This window comes from Oryza brachyantha, chromosome 6, assembly GCF_000231095.2.
Source record: "Oryza brachyantha chromosome 6, ObraRS2, whole genome shotgun sequence".
NCBI lineage: Eukaryota > Viridiplantae > Streptophyta > Magnoliopsida > Poales > Poaceae > Oryza > Oryza brachyantha.
Window position 1 is genome coordinate 11,987,469 of NC_023168.2, and position 18,485 is coordinate 12,005,953.

The 18,485-nt window shown below is 40.0% G+C and overlaps 2 protein-coding genes across 3 annotated transcripts; one reads left to right on the forward strand and one right to left on the reverse strand.

The window, feature by feature from the left end:
• The first annotated feature begins 5,223 nt into the window (after window positions 1-5,223).
• LOC102712732 (probable pre-mRNA-splicing factor ATP-dependent RNA helicase DEAH5) lies at window positions 5,224-12,930 on the forward strand. Of its 2 annotated transcripts, none has more exons than XM_006655999.3 (2): window positions 5,224-8,462; window positions 12,294-12,930. In XM_006655999.3, exons 1-2 carry the CDS (start codon window positions 5,236-5,238, stop codon window positions 12,358-12,360), a joined length of 3,294 nt encoding a protein of 1,097 aa, XP_006656062.2. In that variant the 5' UTR covers window positions 5,224-5,235; the 3' UTR covers window positions 12,361-12,930. The 2 variants fall into 2 exon arrangements, with proteins under 2 accessions (XP_006656062.2, XP_015694102.1); XM_015838616.2 differs by lacking the exon at window positions 12,294-12,930 and adding an exon at window positions 8,690-8,837.
• Window positions 9,390-15,645, reverse strand: LOC102712736. The gene is made up of 8 exons (XM_015838617.2): window positions 15,239-15,645; window positions 14,938-15,078; window positions 14,665-14,757; window positions 14,452-14,578; window positions 13,454-13,560; window positions 12,871-12,951; window positions 10,092-10,177; window positions 9,390-10,003 (listed from the first exon to the last, which is right to left on the reverse strand). Exons 1-8 carry the CDS (start codon window positions 15,584-15,586, stop codon window positions 9,784-9,786), a joined length of 1,203 nt encoding a protein of 400 aa, XP_015694103.2. The 5' UTR covers window positions 15,587-15,645; the 3' UTR covers window positions 9,390-9,783.
• Window positions 15,646-18,485: the final 2,840 nt, after the last annotated feature.

An 18,485-nucleotide genomic window follows, 5' to 3' on the forward strand; every position in this document is an offset into this window, starting at 1 on the left:
AAATAGGAACATTTTTGGCAAAATGTTAATATATTAAAGTTCATCATCTCACATTTATATAGTATATTTTTAATTTTATAATAGTTAACTTTTATCGTTTATACTATTAAATAACTATAAAAAATAAATAATCCTCCGTACTTAATGTTTGATGATCAATCAAAAAACTGTCTCAAACCCTACTCCATTTAGTTTTTTTCTCATCACTTTGTGATTAGTTCAGCTCTGCCTCCTCAGGACAAGGATTTGAAATTTCTAAGCCTTGCCAAACCCTCTTAATCCTGGTCATCTATTCTCTCGGCCCATTTTATCGAAATAATTAACTATTTGTCACCATTTTATCAGAATAATTAACTATTTGCCATGCTTATCTCGTTATCTAAATGCCCAGTAAGTCAAAGAAGTTGAAGGTTCTTCGCATCTAATGGTTCCATGTGGGGAAATTTAACTATTTGCCACTTTTAGATTTGTCATTTGTCTAAATACTCCTCTTAGGTTTGTGCTTAATAATTTGCTACTGGAGAGATTATTTCTTTAGCTATTTGTCACTTTTGCCTACGTGGCGAACTACCATGGGTGTCCTCGTGGAAAGTGCCATGGACCTTACCCGTCAACCTCTCCTCTCTCCTTCTTCTCCACCTCTGGCCGCCGTATCTCCTCCACCTCCGCGTCCTGCGCCGCCGCCGCCCCGGCGACAAGCACGAGCAGCAGCAGCAGTGCCGCCACGGCGACGCGCCTCACGATCCACATCCCGAGATTCGCCGCGATGTGCTCTGTAGCTGGGATGACGTCGTGCGCGCGCTGTGGTTGTGCGGTGGTGGCGGCGTGCTCCCGCTCGTCAGCCTCGCGCAGGTGCTCGTCGGCCTCGTGCAAGTGCTCGTCGCCAACTGCAGGAGCGTGCTCGTCGGCCTCGTGCAGGTGCTAAAAGAAAATTGATGTCGGTCTTGGAAAAGTATGAACATTATTGAATCCTCGTTTCCATCTTCTCTTTACTTTAGAAAAGAAAATTGATGTCGGCCTTGCCGGCCGAGACGGCCGCGCAGGCCTTGCTCGCCAGAGCGTCGATGCAGCGCAGCACGACGAGGAGCTCCTCGGCGAGCGGGAGCACGCCGACGCCGTCGCACGACCGCAACGCGCGCACGGCGTCGTCCCAGCTGCCAAGCACGTCGCAGCGGATCTCAGGATGTGGATCGTGAGGCGCGTCGCCGCGGCGGCACTGCTGCTGCTGCTCGCGCTCGTCGCCGGGGCGGCGGTGGCGCAGTACGCCGAGGTGGAGATACGGCGGCCGGAGGTGAAGAAAGGAGAGGGGAGGGGCTCATGGGCAGGGTTCACGTCGCTTTTCATGCGGACGTGCTACGGTGGCTCGCTACGCAGACAAAAGTAGCAAATAATTAAGAAATAACCTCTTTCTGGTAAATTATTAAGAAAAACCTAATAGGGACATTTAATAAGTGACAAAACAAATAGTTAAATTTCTCGTTCAACTGTGTAGGATGAACGTGACAAAAATGTTTGTGGTTGCTATTCCGATGCTGCTCAAAAGTTAGAACACAATCTTTAGTTTGTACAAGAGAAGTGCCGGGTGTTTGATACTACGGAATATTGATTAACGGCTAGATAAACATATATACCTCGCATTTTCTGGCGGAATAAATTATTAATCAAGTCCTAGCTGCCGAAATTTCTTCTCAGCTGTCAGCACCATTGGGCAAAAAATTAGGGCTGTTTGCCCGCCGCATTTTACTCTCATGTACCAACAAAAATTACCACTTATCTGATTGAGATTATTAAACTCTTAACAATCTCATGGTAAACCTAACCAAATCTTGCCACATTTTTTGAACGAGAACTGCTACAGTACAAGACGTCGCTACAGCAGCGGGATACTAAGTAGCAAAGGGCAACCGTTTAAAACGCAAGCAGTAAAGCAGAGAAGCGGAGCACACATGATCAATTTATTTAATGATTCCGTTGAGAACGGTATTCCGTTCTCTAGACTTTCTGTTTTTTGAAATCACTAATACGTGGGACCTAATTTGCTAGCAAAAAATCTTGCGACAACTGTGGGATAGAAAACTGTGGGAAAGTGTGATTTGCAACAACTATCCCTTTTACCATGTCAAAATTTTGTCAAAGTTGCCATAATTGGTTACAATTTTTTTTCTATAAAACTGATCGAACTTTATTTGTATAGTTACAGAGGATATACATACCTCTAAATTTCGATATATATACACTCAATGTTATTGGAAGCGAGTTTCTACGGTGATAGGAGTAGTTGTCATAAAAATCTGTCCTAAGATTCTCGTGTTGTCTCTAATAGTATTTTTTTAAGTTGTGAATTGTGGCACTCACAGTAAAAAAAAGAAAATATTATATTCCAAACATGAATAGAAGTCGTTCCCTCCTCCACACGCGACTGGGAGCAGCCTACGCGGTGCCCTGATTTCTAGGGAGCGAGAACGAGAAGTGGCTATTATCAATTTTTGCATAGTTGACTGGGAAAATTGTTTGAGCAAGTTTTTAGCTAGGTGGTGTGGTATGTAGATTGAGAAATTTTTTGGGAGAAATGTCACGTCAAATATTTGACCGGATGTCGGAAGGGGTTTTCGGACACGAATGAAAAAACGAATTTCACGGTTAGCCTAGAAACCGCGAGACGAATCTTTTGAGCCTAATTAATCTGTCATTAGCACATGTTGGTTACTGTAGCACTTACGGCTAATCACGTTCTAATTAGGCTCAAAAGATTCGTCTTAAGATTTCTTTCGTAACTGTGCAATTAGTTTTGATTCATCTATATTTAATGCTTTATTTAGATGTCCAAAAATTCGATATGATGTTTTTAGAAAAAAATAGATGATAGGATAGCCATTCTGTTGAAACTCAATTTGAAGTCTTTATCTTTTATTTTTAGATAAAGATAGGATAGATAAGCTGTTGGGATGCACTTATCGGTGAAAAGCCACGTGGCATATTTGGTTGATGCGCTGAGTACCATTCCTGGAGTTTTCAGCAGCCTGCGTGGAAGGAAGTTTCCCGCGACGGAGAAGGAATCGAAGTGGGTATTTCGCTCGACGCGCGTGGCGGCTATTTTTTTAAAAAAACATCACATCTAATTTTTTGACACCTAAATAAAATATTAAATATAGATAAAAAAACTAATTACATATTTACAAAAGAAATATTGAGACGAATCTTTTGAGCCTAATTAGTCTATGATTAGCCATAAGTGCTACAGTAACCAGTATATGCTAATGACAGATTAATTAAGCTCAAAAGATTCGTCTCGTAATTTCTAGACTAGCCGTAAAATTTATTTTTTTATTCATGTCTAAAATCTCTTTATTGGATCGAACATTTATCGTGACCAAAAATTTTCAGATAACAGATGAGAGCGAGCTACGACGAAGCCAGGGATGGAGGCTGGGACGCTGGCCCTTGCAGGGCTCTCCGCGTGGCGCGGTGATGGTGGACGTTCGCGCGGCTGGAGTGCAGCGGCAATTTCTTCGCCTGACACAGCTTGGCGCGTGCAGCAGGCGAGGGAGGTTACGACCGACGTAATGCTCAGGTGGTGTGTTTAGTTACCAAAACTATTTTAGTAAAAATATCACATTGAATGTTTAATTAAATATTAGAAGGGGTTTTTAGACACAAATGAAAAAATAAATTTCAAATTCCGGCTGGAAACCGCGAGACGAATTTGTTGAGCCTAATTAATCCATCATTAGCACATATTGGTTACTGTAGCACTTATGGCTAATCATGTTTTAATTAGGCTTAAAAAATTCGTCTAAAGATTTCTTCTATAATTGTGCAATTAGTTTTTTGATTCATCTATATTTAATGCTCTATTTAAATATCCAAAATTTCGACATAATGTTCTTGGAAAATTTTTTTGAGAACTAAACAAGAAGGCCTCGATCAGTTCCACTCTTGCCGTTTAGACGACCGTTTCGAGGCTAAACGTGCATTCCTGCACATGAGTTCTCCGGCTCAGACGAGATATATATAGGTTGAGGCCGGCTAGCTCTAGGGGAGACTATTCTCATCAGCCATTTAGGGTATCCTTTTATTTTTTGCGGGGAATGGTATCCTTTTATTTACAAAGTTATAAAAAATAATAACATAGATTAATAATAAAAAATTTAAAACCTGAGTTTAATTTGTTTTTTATCGATTTTATATATGCACGTTGTGGAGTGATTTATTTATATTATTAATTTATCATATCAATTTTTTAACTTTTATCACCCCGTTCTAGAAAAACTTCATTTTTTGGTTTTTGTGCCCAGCATTTGACCATCTATATTATTTAAAAATTTTAAAAAACTTGAAAGAATTAGGCACGTGTAAAGTATTATTCATATATCATCATCTAATAACAATAAAAATATTAAAAAAATACGAATAAAACAAAGAGTCAAAGATCGTATAAAAAATAAAATTACTTTGAGAGAGATTGAGTATAATGATTTGAATGATACGCGAAAACAAGTGGCGTCTCTCTAAAGATTATACAGTATAAACTATTTCTCCAATCTTAGCTGATAAAAAAGAAGGACTTTTTTGAATTTTATTTATTAAATATTTTACAAATTTAATTTTATATTTAAAAATTCACAGAAGTAACCTCCTGCCGTCCTATAGGAGGACGGAATGCTGACGTGGCAAACAGCCATCCGGCTAGGAGAGACGGCCGGTAACGGCCGTCAGACCTTTTTACATTTAGCCCCTTTCTGCCCTCTGTAATGATGGCAAGGGGGTAAATGTAAAATTGCTACGCCACCTCCGGGAACTTTTTGCAATTGACCACGTTTTGATCTATATATATTTTAATCATAAACACTCTCTTGTCTTAGTGATCATCATCCCCCTCTTCTATTTACAAGAAGACCAGAGATCTAATCTCCATTAGAGCATTATTATTCCTATTTTTGCCAAAAAAATATGCTACTAAGAGAATTTGAAGTGACATTAACCATTGAGTCAAGAGAAATATTTGTAATTTAGCAATTATATATATATATATATAATGTATCAAACTACGGTTCTATCATGGAAAATTCCCGGGGCACGCATTTAGCATAGTGCCTCGTATTGTGCTCTTGTCAACCGATTCGAACCCAAACCGACTATGTGCCGGGCCGGCTGACTTAATTTTAGGCACTGTGGAATGGTAGAGATCATCTTGTTCCGCGTCCCACACGGCTGTGGCACGCCAAAACCAACACCATGGCGGCGGCGTCGAGCACGGCCGGCCGCGCGGTCAGCGACGGGCTCCGGCGGCTGACGCAGCTCTCGCTCGTCTCGAAGGTCTGCTCGGAGCTCGAGACGCATCTTGGCGTCGGCGACCGCGTCCTCGCCGAGTTCATCGTCGACCTGGGCCGCGCGTCCCCTTCCGTCGCCGACTTCGACGCCAGCCTCAGGGCCCACGGGGCCGAGCTGCCGGACTACCTGGCGCGCACCCTCCACACCGTCATCCACGCCATCCCTCCCAACGCCGCCGACGGCCCCGCCCCACGGAACCCTACCTCTCGCGGTTCCGATGCCCGGAGCTGCGAGGAAGCCAAGGAGGTGGCGAAAGCTGGGGAACCTGGGCTGTACCAGGTGTGCCGCGGGAGGGTCACCGGGGTGGCGGACGCCGGGTGCTTCGTCCGCCTCGACGACGCGCGCGGCCGCGAGGGGCTCGTCCATGTCTCCGAGATGCCCGGTCGCCGCATCGCCGTCAAGCGCGGGCAGGAGGTGTTCGTCAAGATCGTGACCGTACAGGGCCACAAGCTGGGATTGTCGATGCGGGACGTCGACCAGGACACCGGGAGGGACCTCCTGCCGTTGCAGTGTGCTAGGGAGGATGATGCGCCGAGGCCGACGGCGAATCCGTCCGCTCGTCGAGCCGCCACCACTGGGAATAGGATAGGGGTGTCAGGAATTGTGATAGCCCAGGACAACCAGAGTGACACAGCTTCGCGGCGGCCAATCAAGCGGATGAGCTCACCGGAGAGGTGGGAAATGAAGCAGCTGATTGCTTCAGGGGTGCTGGATGCGAAGGACTACCCAGTGTTCGATGATGAGGATGGTGAGGGGATGAATTACCAGGAGGAAGGTGTGGAGGAGGAGCTTGAGATTGAGCTTAATGAAGATGAGCCAGCATTCTTACGGGGACAGGATCGTTCCTCAATTGATATGTCTCCAGTGAGGATTTCCAAGAACCCTGATGGATCGCTGAGCCAAGCAGCGGCACTGCAGAGCGCGCTTGTCAAGGAGCGGCGGGATATCAGGAGCCAGGAGCAACGAGCAATGGTTGATTCCATCCCAAAGGATCTGAATCGGCCATGGGAGGATCCTGTGCCTGAGGTGGGTGGGCGGTATCTTGCACAAGAGCTGCGGGGTGTTGGATTATCAGCGGAAAGCATGCCAGAGTGGAAGAAAGAGTCTTATGGGAAAAATGTAAGGTTTGGTCAGATGTCAAGGCTTTCAATCCAGGAGCAGAGGCAGAGTCTTCCAATATACAGGCTGAAGAATGAGCTTATCAAAGCTGTTGGTGACAACCAAGTTCTGGTCGTTATTGGTGAGACTGGTTCAGGGAAAACAACCCAGGTTACTCAGTACCTTGCTGAAGCAGGCTATACTACGAGGGGGAAAATTGCATGTACTCAGCCTCGCAGGGTCGCTGCAGAATCAGTTGCAAAGCGAGTATCAGAAGAGTTTGGTTGCCGATTGGGAGAGGAAGTTGGTTACTCCATACGCTTTGATGATCACACTGGACCAGATACTGTCATTAAGTACATGACAGATGGCATGCTCCTTCGTGAAATTTTGCTGGACAGTGACCTCTCTTCTTACTCAGTGGTCATGCTTGATGAGGCACATGAGAGGACTATCTTCACAGACATTCTATTTGGCTTACTCAAGAAACTAATTAGGCGTAGAACTGATCTCAAGTTAATAGTTACTTCTGCCACTCTTGATGCAGAAAAGTTCTCCGGTTATTTCTTTGATTGTAATATTTTTACCATTCCTGGGAGAACATATCCTGTGGAGATACTCTATGCAAAACAACCAGAGAGTGATTACATGGATGCAGCGCTGCTCACAGTATTACAGATCCATCTGACTGAACCTGAAGGTGATATCCTCTTGTTCTTAACAGGCCAGGAAGAGATTGATCATGCCTGTCAGTGTCTCTATGGGAGGATGAAGGCTTTGGGTAAGGATGTACCAGAATTGTTGATATATGCAGTGTACAGTGCTCAGCCAACTGAAATGCAGTCAAGGATCTTTGAACCTACTCCTCCTGGGAAGAGGAAAGTGGTTGTGGCCACTAACATAGCAGAAGCATCTATTACAATAGATGGGATATATTATGTAGTTGACCCAGGATTTGCAAAACTCAATGTGTATAACCCAAAACAAGGGCTGGATTCACTGATCATCACACCAATATCTCAAGCATCTGCTAAACAGAGGGCAGGGCGTGCTGGACGCACAGGCCCAGGAAAGTGTTATCGTCTATATACTGAGAGTGCCTATCGCAATGAAATGCCCCCGACAACTACTCCAGAAATTCAGAGGATCAACTTGGGATGGATGGTCCTCAATATGAAGGCAATGGGAATAAACGATCTAATGTCATTTGACTTCATGGACCCCCCAGCACCTCAAGCACTCATAACTGCCATGCAACAACTGTACAACCTTGGTGCCTTAGACGAGGAGGGTCTCCTTACTACAGTAGGGAGAAGGATGGCTGAGTTTCCACAAGAACCACCACTTTCAAAGATGCTCCTTGCTAGTGTGGACCTCAGATGCAGTGATGAAATACTGACCATCATTGCAATGATTCAAACTGGGAACATATTCTATCGGCCAAAGGAAAAACAAGCTCAAGCAGATCGGAAAAAGGGCAACTTTTTCCAGCCAGAAGGGGATCATATCACGCTGCTCACTGTGTATGAAGCATGGAAAGCAAAGCAATTTTCAGGTCCATGGTGCTATGAGAATTTTGTTCAGTTAACATCCCTAAGGAGAGCACAGGATGTGAGGAAACAGCTCCTTGAGATCATGGACAAGTACAAACTTGACGTTGTCTCTGCCGGGAACGATCTGACCAAGGTGAGGAAAGCCATCACTGCTGGTTTCTTCTTCCAGGCTGCCAGGAAGGATCCACAGGGAGGATACAGGACCATTGCTGATCATCAGCAGGTTTATATCCACCCAGCCAGTGCACTCTTCCAGCAGCAGCCTGAGTGGGTTATCTATCATGAAATCGTCATGACCACGAAAGAGTACATGAGGGAGTTGACAGCCATTGACCCAAGATGGCTTGTTGAACTGGCACCGAGCTTCTACAGATCTGTAGACCCAACGAACATCAGTAAGCGGAAGCGCCAAGAAAGGATTGAGCCTCTGTATGATAGATACCACGAGCCAAACTCATGGCGCCTCAGCAAGCGCCGCGGGTAATTTTTTTTTTCTTGTCTGTATATATAGCTTTTACTTCCCTGGTTTTACTGCTTCTCTTTATGCAAAGTAAGCCGAGTACTTATGCAACTGTAAATATACACACTGCTGATATTTGCCATTACATATTATGATATTATAGTTTAGATGCGTTTACTCTGTTACCTGAATATGAATATAATGTGGGGTAAACTCTGTTCATTACCTTCACGTTTCTCCTTTTCAGTTAAGCAGATGCCGAATGAGACTCACAATTATGGAGTTACTTCTGTTTTTAAACTGAAGAACTGTTTCTAGTATTTTTGTTGATCCTGAAAACGTTGCCCATTTTCGGATATGTTCCATGAAATTTACTCTGTTTTATACAAAAATTACGGTGGAATTGTCTAAACGGTATTGAACTGCTATGTTCGGGGTGGTCGTCGGTTCGTCGCCCAGCAATCCTGGACACATTTTTTTACAAAACTATATTGATTTTGTGTGTTTGATCGTTCATCTTATTCAAATAAAAAGATATATAGGTACTCCTTTTATTTTATATTATTGTTTCATATTATAATATTACAAGCTGTTTTAGCTATGTTTATATTCATCTATGTATGTTATTTATGTCTAAATTTATTAGTATTCATATAAATTAGATAATGCTAGAAAGCCTTATGAAACAAAGATAATACCATTTATTTTAGAGATAGCACCATTTATTTTGTTATGATTGAAATTATCACAAAGTATTTTGATTATAATTTGCATTTTCATATATAATGCACAAAAATTTTGAATGAAATGAATGGTTAAGCAATGTAACAAAAAGTCAGCGGTATTATCGAGAAAGTAACATAACATAAAACGAAAGCAGTATAGATTACGAAGTTCATGGAAACAAAACGATAACATATTTTGACCGATTGCAATATTAAAGAACATTGTAGGAAATTTTGTATATTTCCGATTCTTTTCAGCACAATAACATCGTACAGTTTATCCTAAAGATACAAAACACATGTTTTACAAATATGCAACTAATTTGCCGTTTCAGTCTGTTAGCATTGCCACAGCTGAAAACAAAGGAGGATTTCTCCAGATTAATTTCCTGCCAAAAAGGAATAATCTTCAGCCTTAGTTTGCCGTTTCAGTCTGTTGTTAATATCACACAGCTGAAAACATAGAAGGCATTCTCCAGATTAATTTCATGCAAAAGGAATGTTTTTCATACTTAAGCACTTACCAGTGACCCCGAAAAAAGGAAAGGAAAACGCTGCAACTATGTAGTCAGCTTTCCTATTCTACAAAGATGAACCTAGGGCTTTAGGCACGACACTATATGCAGTTCCTGTTATGCCTCTGTTTTCGAGTTATAGATCGTCCCAGTCGAAGACGCCGAGCTGTGAGAGCATCAAGTAAAACATCCAATGAACACTCCACAGCCTCAGCTTGATTTCCCAACTCAAAGGCACTGAGCTCAGACCGCATGTCCAACTCCCAGAGGAGGCCAGCAGCTGCTGCTGCAGTGCATGTACGATCCCACGCTGGTTGCGGTCTAATATGAGAACATATCAGCAGGAGTGAGTTGCAGACACCCAGAGTGTAAAAACAAAGAATGTAGGAAAAAAATTATGTCACCTCACCTTAGTTTATGCATCACTGAGGCACGAAGTGTAGACAGTGAGATGCAAGGTATGTCTTCCTCTCCCCATATTGCAGTCCATCTCTCCTATATAAAACCTCAATGTTAGGATTTGGTTAGCTAAACAAACTGTATGGAGTTTATGTGTGTAGTTTTATATACTTGTGGCATAAACATTGTTGCTTTGAGGAATACAGAGTTCCCAATTGCTGAAATAACTCGAATTATCATTGTTTAAATATATTATGATAACTGGTTTGGACTTAGCAATGGAAATCAGAGTCAAGTATCAGGGCCAAAATAAACCTGGCTGATACATGGTGCTCTGAATCTCTGATGGCACAATCAAATAGTCCACCTATGGACTGGTTTGGGGGTGTCTGGTGATTCCTTGGAAGCTTCTTTTGGCTGTCTGCCCTTAGAAGTGGCTAGGCTGAGAAGCAAGCTTTGAATTGAACCAATCTTTTGCCACAGCACCATTTTTCTGGGCCAGCTAGTTTAAAAGATTAATATCGGAAGTGGCATTTTTCTTTTGTAATTCACTTGAGGCAGGAATTTGATGATGAGTTGTTTTTATTGCATGAAATGTTTTTATTTGCAACAAAATTATGGATTGAAATATCAAAGGTGTAAAATCAATCTCAAAACTACAACATATATAATTTAATTTCATCTCCAAATTGCAAACAAATCAGCAAAGAATTATGCTGGATGGTCTGGTCTATGCCTTCAGCCTGAATAACAGAACAAATGGAAGAAGCACCATAAAAGTCACGCATACCCAATAATTTTTCTTTTATTTGAAGGATCATGGCCAATTCCGCCAGCACAATTTTACCAGATCAATTAAGAAATACTCCCTACGTTTAATATTTGATCAATGCATATTATCCGTATACACATCTAGATTCATTAGCATCCATATGAATCTAGACAGTGTGAAAGAAGTCTTCATTATGAAACGGAGGTAGTATTTGCAAGTCACCACATAAGAGGCCATTACATCCCAATCTTCTACAAATTGGACAAAAAGGCAAAAAAGAAAAGGAGGAACTAGTTCTTACAGCACTTCTCCAAGAAATGAAATGACCAGAAACACCTCCCTTCATCTAGATCTAACTGGCTGCCACAGAGCAGTCATTCTTTCAGTCATTAGCGAGGTGTGCGAAATCATCTAAAGTCCAATTTTAGTTTTTTTTCCTTTTTCTTTTTTTTTTTTGGGGGGGGGGGGGGGAGGGAGGGACAAGGTTTTGTGGAAAAATGATCATAGGGCAGAGAGGAAAGGTAGGACAGTTCTACATCACACAAGTGTGCAAAGGACCAACTTTACTGCCGAAGGGACACAAGTGTTAGACAGGACAAGAGGCAAAAAGTTGATTTATAATAGAACTGCAATATATGACTGTTGATTGGGCTTTTAAAAAAACAAACCTCTAATATCAAAATTCAAAATATTGCAGCAGCTTATTGTTTAAGGGAAAATCCAGTTTAGAACACACCCCAATAAGGCCCTTGCCACTGGTCCCACTCCCTCAGAGCCCATCCCCTAGCATATCAAATTGTCAATGTGCCCACACCCGCTTAGGAGTAGCAGTCGTTCAAACTTCAACCCTTGCAATATCTATGTGGCCAAGATGCTTCAAGACCAACCCTGTTCTACACTCAGCCATTCACATGGATAACTGTGAATAGGATTCTGATTTTTTTTTTAAGATTTGGAGTGATTGTGCATTCGTGCAGTTTCCAGAATTTCGTGATCTGATCAAGAATATTTTTGAAATATATGTGATATCGAAGAGTTACAGCAAATATTCAAACATTGATGTTAATTAAGGATTACTAATTAGGTGAAAATTACAATAATATTAATATGTATTAGATATGATTCACGTTTAGTTTCATTTTGTCCCAATAAAGGTATATTTTCTAGACATTTTGAGAATACATATATATCATTGTATCCCTATGTAAAATTCTACTCATGCAAATTTGTGCAGAATTATGACAGCATATGTAGGAAATTAAAATCACCGAATATTTTCTCTATTCTGCAAGCTGTTCTTTTCTGACCACTATGTAAAGAGTAATTCGTTTTCTTTAATTGCCAGTTTGCCATTGGCTTTCTTATTTGAAAATATTATGCTCATGTCCTTTATATATCATAATGATAATGTGCTGTTACCATTAATACTCGAAATTACAGGTCACAATTTCAGCCTGAGAATCCTAGAGGAGAAGACCTTCCTCCCTTGACGCTCTCCATGGATTAGATTGAGTTGCTACATTCATGCCATGCAGGCTTAGGAATTGGAGAATATGCCATTCCACTTCATAATCATAGTTTTATTAATATATAAGACAAACTTAAAAGGTAATGGTCAAAGTTGCATCATGGAGATCATGCAAGGGCAATAATGTCAAGAAGTTGTAGAGTACTCCCTCCGTCCCAAAATATAAGGACTTTTTGAGTTGTGCACAGGTATTAAGGATGTCTGTAATTGGTTGAGCTGAGGAAGTATGTGGAGAAATTAAGCAGAAGATGACTGTGATCGGTTGAGACAAGAAAGGTAGCTATATTTTGGGACAAATTTTGAATACTAAAGGTAGCTATATTTTGGGACGAAGGGTGTACCATCCAAACTTAAAGCTCACTAGAACTTCATTTGTTTTATTAGCCTCAATAATTCAATATCACTTGAACAAAGCATTTTTAGATGTAAACAGAAATCCAGACAAAAGGGGAGCACATTATATTGAATGTGAAACACACTGAACTATACCTTCAACCTTCTGTACAATGCAGCAGAATTACTCCATGTACCATCAAGCAAAACAAAGTTAAAGGGCCCATCTTTCACATCCTGCATTTCAAAAGATAGTCCATTATTTTCTCCATACTTATTTACATGGTGTTCTAGAATGAACAGGAAATATTTCAAAATTTTGACCAGCAAATACAGAAAATATTTGGATATGACATGTACAGATGATACTATTGATGTTTTTAATCTTTGATAACATATAACTAGAAAAATGAAATGATCAAAGGGGGTGTCTGTAATGGAGATCTCATCAATGTCTAAAGTTACAAGAAAGAAAGAAAGAATGCTGGCAGTACCATACTACCATCCATGTTACTTCTACTAGAAAATATTTGTTCTTGCTGCATTAGCTCATGAAACTAGTTGCTCACAAATGTCATTGATACTTATCATGTTGGGTAAAAGGAGCTAATCGAAAAAAAGATCACCAAAGTAGTTAAATAAGATGGCAAAACTGTTTACCCTACCAAATTTTCAATATTAAAGATGGGTGTGCAACACTGCAAGTTATAATATACAACTTAAAGAACATAAAGCATGCCTCCTCCTGATGGTCACAACTCAAGGTCAAACCATTGAATTTAAGATCTTTGACAGACATGGGGGTTGTACTCTTGTTTGGATACAGAAACGAAACCTTTCCCTTTCCTGGAGAAAACCATGTCAGAATGTAAATATACAGTATTTAAACATGAAGTGCACAAAAACAAATGTATCCTTCCTAAATATAGGAAAAATAAAGCACTAAATGACGGGTTAATGAAATAATCATCTGTGGGGCACAAGAAAATAATTCAAGGCATCCATTCAAGGGTCTTATTTTAAAATCAATTCACATATGTGTACTTGTGGTCCGATTTCTTCTGATGTTCAAATCCAGCAGCCATGAAAACAATTTCCTAGATGCAACAGTTGATTAATCCACGCAATAATTGAAACAAAAGAACATAATGGAAAAAGAAAATGATAATCAATTGTGCAAGGATTTTCAGTTTTTCAGTATAAGCAATGCACTAATGAAATCACAAAGACAATGTCCCCAGTTTGTTAGATTGGTGGTAATTGTGAACATTTTCATGCTCCTTTTATATTAAAAATAACACTGCAAATTGAGGGTTGGGACTGGAATACACTCATCTAAACACTAGCACACAGAACTCCAAAGAAGCAAACTACTTATTTGCTTAATACTACTATGTATGATATATCAACTTTCAGATATAGTATAATCACTACTGAAATTTGTTTAGTTTGCACCTTTTCCATATCCCCCTTGCACGTAATCACAACAGAAGACGAGAGTCTAAAAGCCTGTTGAGTTTCCATATCATAATAACTAGGTTTTAAATTTTGAACATATCAGGAGAGCTTATTTGTGAAATAAGTTTAAAATAAAATATTGTTGAGCAAGCATGGCAACTTGGCAAGTGAAGCTAATTTAAACTACTATCCAGAAAAAAAAAACTCCTGAAACCATCTCATATAGTAACTGATTTCAATGTTTAACAAATGAGAATTGGTATTGATTTTTGTGACAACCTGAACGCTGGAATGAATCCCACATGATGTCTTCATGCTCTTGGATGCCAAAGAGACACAAGGGTGCAGCTTGGATGCCAAATATTTGCCAGAGTAACTTTCCAGTGTTGTTTTGGCGCAAAAAATCCTGCAGCAATACAGAATTAGAGACATTGGGACACCCTGATGAAAGAACAAAAGAATAAACTCTAACATAAACCCCTCTGAAGAGACCTTTGGATGCATATATAGCCAGAATCTAATGCCATGCCATAGATTGCAAGAACCAAGCTTTGCACACATACAATCTTCCATTGGTAGCCAACACTGTAGTGTAAGAGGTAGGCAGATCAGGCAAACTGTGGGAAATGAGGAAGAGCAAAGAAAGGGCACATCAATGCTAGCAAAAAGCAAGTTCAGTTGAACAACGAATTAAACCATGATTGCTGCATCGTGTATTAATTAAGCACTGCAACAAGTGCTTGACAGCTGAGACCGTCGCATCACCTTCTGGCACAGATATCCTCTACTCCCTAGCAAGCGGCAAGCAATCTGGCGCGCAGAGAAGTACTGCAGCTTCTTGTCCGAGTCGGCGAGCGTCTCGTAGACAGCTCTGTGCTTCTTGTCCTCCATGTCTTTGAAATCACCCTGCAAGTAATGAGGACGACCAAACCCTGAATCAATTGCCATCCCAAATCATCTCAATTCTTGCAATGCTGCATTAGCTTCGGAATGCACTGCACGGAATCCGCATACAGCGTCCAGGCCTGAAGGGGGATCGAGCAGAAGATGCCAGAGAAGGCGTCACCTTAATCTTGGAGCCGACGCCGCCGAAGCGCATCTTCTCGCCGGCCTCGGCCTCCATCTCGAGAAGCTCGCGGACGACGTTGGCCACCATGGCCGGGAGCGGCGAGGAGGTGCCCCATCGCCTCCACTCCTCCGGGGCCACCTCGTCGCCGCCGCCGGAGCCGGTGACGGCCGGGAGAGCTTCCTCGTCGGCCTCCTCGCGCGCCGGCTCCGCGGAGAAGGCCATGGCAGAGCACGCGGGGGGAGCAGGGCTGGGGCGTGGAGGCGGCCGCGGCTGGGGGAAGCGGGTGAGAGGGTGGGGGCGGCGATGGAAGGCGAGGGCGCGGATGGAGGAGGGGGAAACCAGCATCTCCGCAGCTGTATTTTAGTAATGCTCATAGGGCGGCGGCAGCACACGCCGTCGAAACACTCGACTCCACCAGGCAACTCGACCGGGGTCGAGTCGACCGGTCAGAATTTGACGAGCACAATGTTAATATTGTGCTTTTTAAAAATTTATATTAGGTTCATATAAAAAATATTAGACATAAAATTTATGTTTTTCTTCAATAGAAATCTAAAAATGAATAACTTGTACTAGTAACAAGTATTCTTGCACTAAATTTAGGACACAAGTGATTTAATTTTAGGCATGTGTAAGTATTAGAAACGTTAGAAACATGTTAAAAATATATTTTCTTGCTCAATTCCCAAATTATTTTAGGGATCAATTTTAGACATCTCTTGGAGATGCTGAAACTGCACAACTTACGAGACAGGACGAAAAGGACCCAAGATTATCCGATTTTCCTAATATATTTTAATAGCATAAATAATGAAACTAATTACTATAAAATTGAAAGTTTATTTTAGGAAACTTAGATAATGAACTTTTGTATATAAACTTTTTATTAAAAACATCTTATTTAACAGTTCAGAAAGCATGCATCAAAAACCAAGAAAAATATATAGGAAAAATCTGGCATAACAAACGCAGCCTTCATCTTGATAAAAAGGCTTTATCTTAACTTTATCTATCCCATAAATATTTTGTTTTTTAAGTAGCCAATTCATTGGAGTTTAAAAAGAAATGGATATGTTTGTTAGAATTTGATAAATGGAAATTGGAATTTGAGAAAGTGACGTATGGTTTAGTCCTTTTGTTTTAATATGTGTGGGATGATTGAAAGTGTTAGAGAAATTGATCCCAGCAAAGACACAAAATTTATCATGGAAACACTTGTAGAAAAAAAGAACCACGGATGTCAACCGACAATAACCATTGTGATAAATATATCGGACCGTCGCACGCTTCCTGCACAGCTTACAAGATATATATATAAGGGACTACGAGTAGTCTCTTAGAAAATCAACTAAGCAAGAGACTACGAGTCTTATTAGAAAATTCTACGAGTCCTAAAAGAAAAAGGCTAGTAGTCATATTAGAAAACTAATCATATAATTCAAATATATTATATATAATAATTCGGATCATATGCCTAACAATCTTCACCTTGAAATGAATTCTCTTATAGCATAAAAATCATAAATCACTAGAAATCTAATGTAAATAAAATCAACTTGCGGTAAATAGTCTTTTAGACTATAATAAGCACAGACAATAAAAATCTCTGTTGTTTTGCACATGAGTTCTTATTAACATTGAGGGCAAACAAACGACTTGCAAATTAATTATCATAGATAAAAGTAAAATGTTAGATCGGTTCGGTCAAATTTAGGCAATAATTCAGCATGACAATTCTAGGACCGATTGGGCTAGTAAGTCGTGCTAAAGCAAAGGATGAGAGTTCAAAAGGTCCTACATAACAATAAACGCATAACTATTCAATATTCTTAGCATATCCTTTAATTGGATCAGTTAACCTAAGTTTTAAAATGTTCGAGCATGCTCCACTTAGAACCCTAGGAATTCATCAATGTTATGAACTTGTCAAATGAGTTTCCAACTCCATATATGAGCCAAACCTAGTCATTCTTGTTCTTACAAAATACCACATAGAAGATATTACCATTATCATCGTTAATGAATATCTAACTTTCTACTTACATGTACAACGCATGTGCATATAAGACCATTCTCAGTGCAAGGTTCCTTGTACCGTTTCTAATAGTATTGTGTCACCAAAACATATTTGAATGGATGAATAAAACAAGTTCTATTAATGCAAAACTTTTATTGCTAAGCTAGCATATCACTTAAATATTACATCCAAGTTGCCAATAAGAGTTGATTAAATGCATAAAGATAAAATGAATTGCTCTCAATGGAGATTTTAGTCTAGTTTAATGACTAGTTAATTGTCTACACCAGATTTCATCCCCATGAAAAAAACCAACTCCCCTCTGTCATCATAGATTCTGTCATATGATTGTTTTTGTCTATGTAACATGCCATAAGATCAAAACTCCCATTAAACTTGCATTAAGAATGACCTAAATAATAACCTCTCACTCTCGATGCAATTATCTCTTTTTAGTTGTGTCCACAATGTTGTTAATGTACCAATTATTAATGTTGTCATGTCGAAATGCAACCAACCAAACCAACATGCATGCTGACCCAAGTTCTCAACTTATAAGAAAGTCATATGGCTACATTTCGTTTCTTGTGTTATGTAAAGTATGTTTCTTATCGTCAGTTGACGTATAATCCAATACATATATTTATTGTTTGTGACATGAAAATATAAAATTTATTTCTATACTTCATGAATATATCTTTATGAATATCAAGATGAATTGGGACATATTTTTCTAAAAAAAACATGTTATGGGAATTTGTTTTGCGTAATATTTTGAAATAGAACTCTCTAAGAAAAGATCGTTTTCTAAAAACTACCTTTACAGAATATGTTATTCCTTTTTTTTTAAGTTTTGAGAAGTTTCCAGTGGTTCATTTAAAAAAAACATGTGTCATGGGATCGGTGTAATTATGCTAATCAATTCACGTCAAAAAAAATTATAATCATAATGTTAATATATCTTTGTCTGGATTTTCACCTACTAGTACTTCACCCATCACCAACAATACTTTAACTTCTTTTGTTAGACCCACCTACTAGTACCTGGAAAGAATTGTGTGCAATGATTCATTTTGTTGAATGTAGGAAAAAAATAGTACAAGCATAGTATAAAACATACCAAAATATATAGTTTATGATTATAACATACTATATTCATATAAATTTATGCTTTTTCTTAGGATCAAGGTTGAAACACATAGTGTTTTGACTGGTTAATATCATAAA

Coding starts and splice junctions, on each gene's coding strand:
- LOC102712732 (XM_006655999.3), top strand. CDS start 5,236: ATGGCGGCGGCGTCGAGCACGGCCGGCCGCGCGGTCAGCGACGGGCTC. Junction 8,463..12,293: donor CGCCTCAGCAAGCGCCGCGG/GTAATTTTTTTT, acceptor TCGAAATTACAG/GTCACAATTTCAGCCTGAGA.
- LOC102712736 (XM_015838617.2), bottom strand. CDS start 15,586: ATGCTGGTTTCCCCCTCCTCCATCCGCGCCCTCGCCTTCCATCGCCGC. Junction 13,561..14,451: donor GGATTCATTCCAGCGTTCAG/GTTGTCACAAAA, acceptor GGTTTTCTCCAG/GAAAGGGAAAGGTTTCGTTT. Junction 10,004..10,091: donor TCAGTGATGCATAAACTAAG/GTGAGGTGACAT, acceptor TTCTCATATTAG/ACCGCAACCAGCGTGGGATC.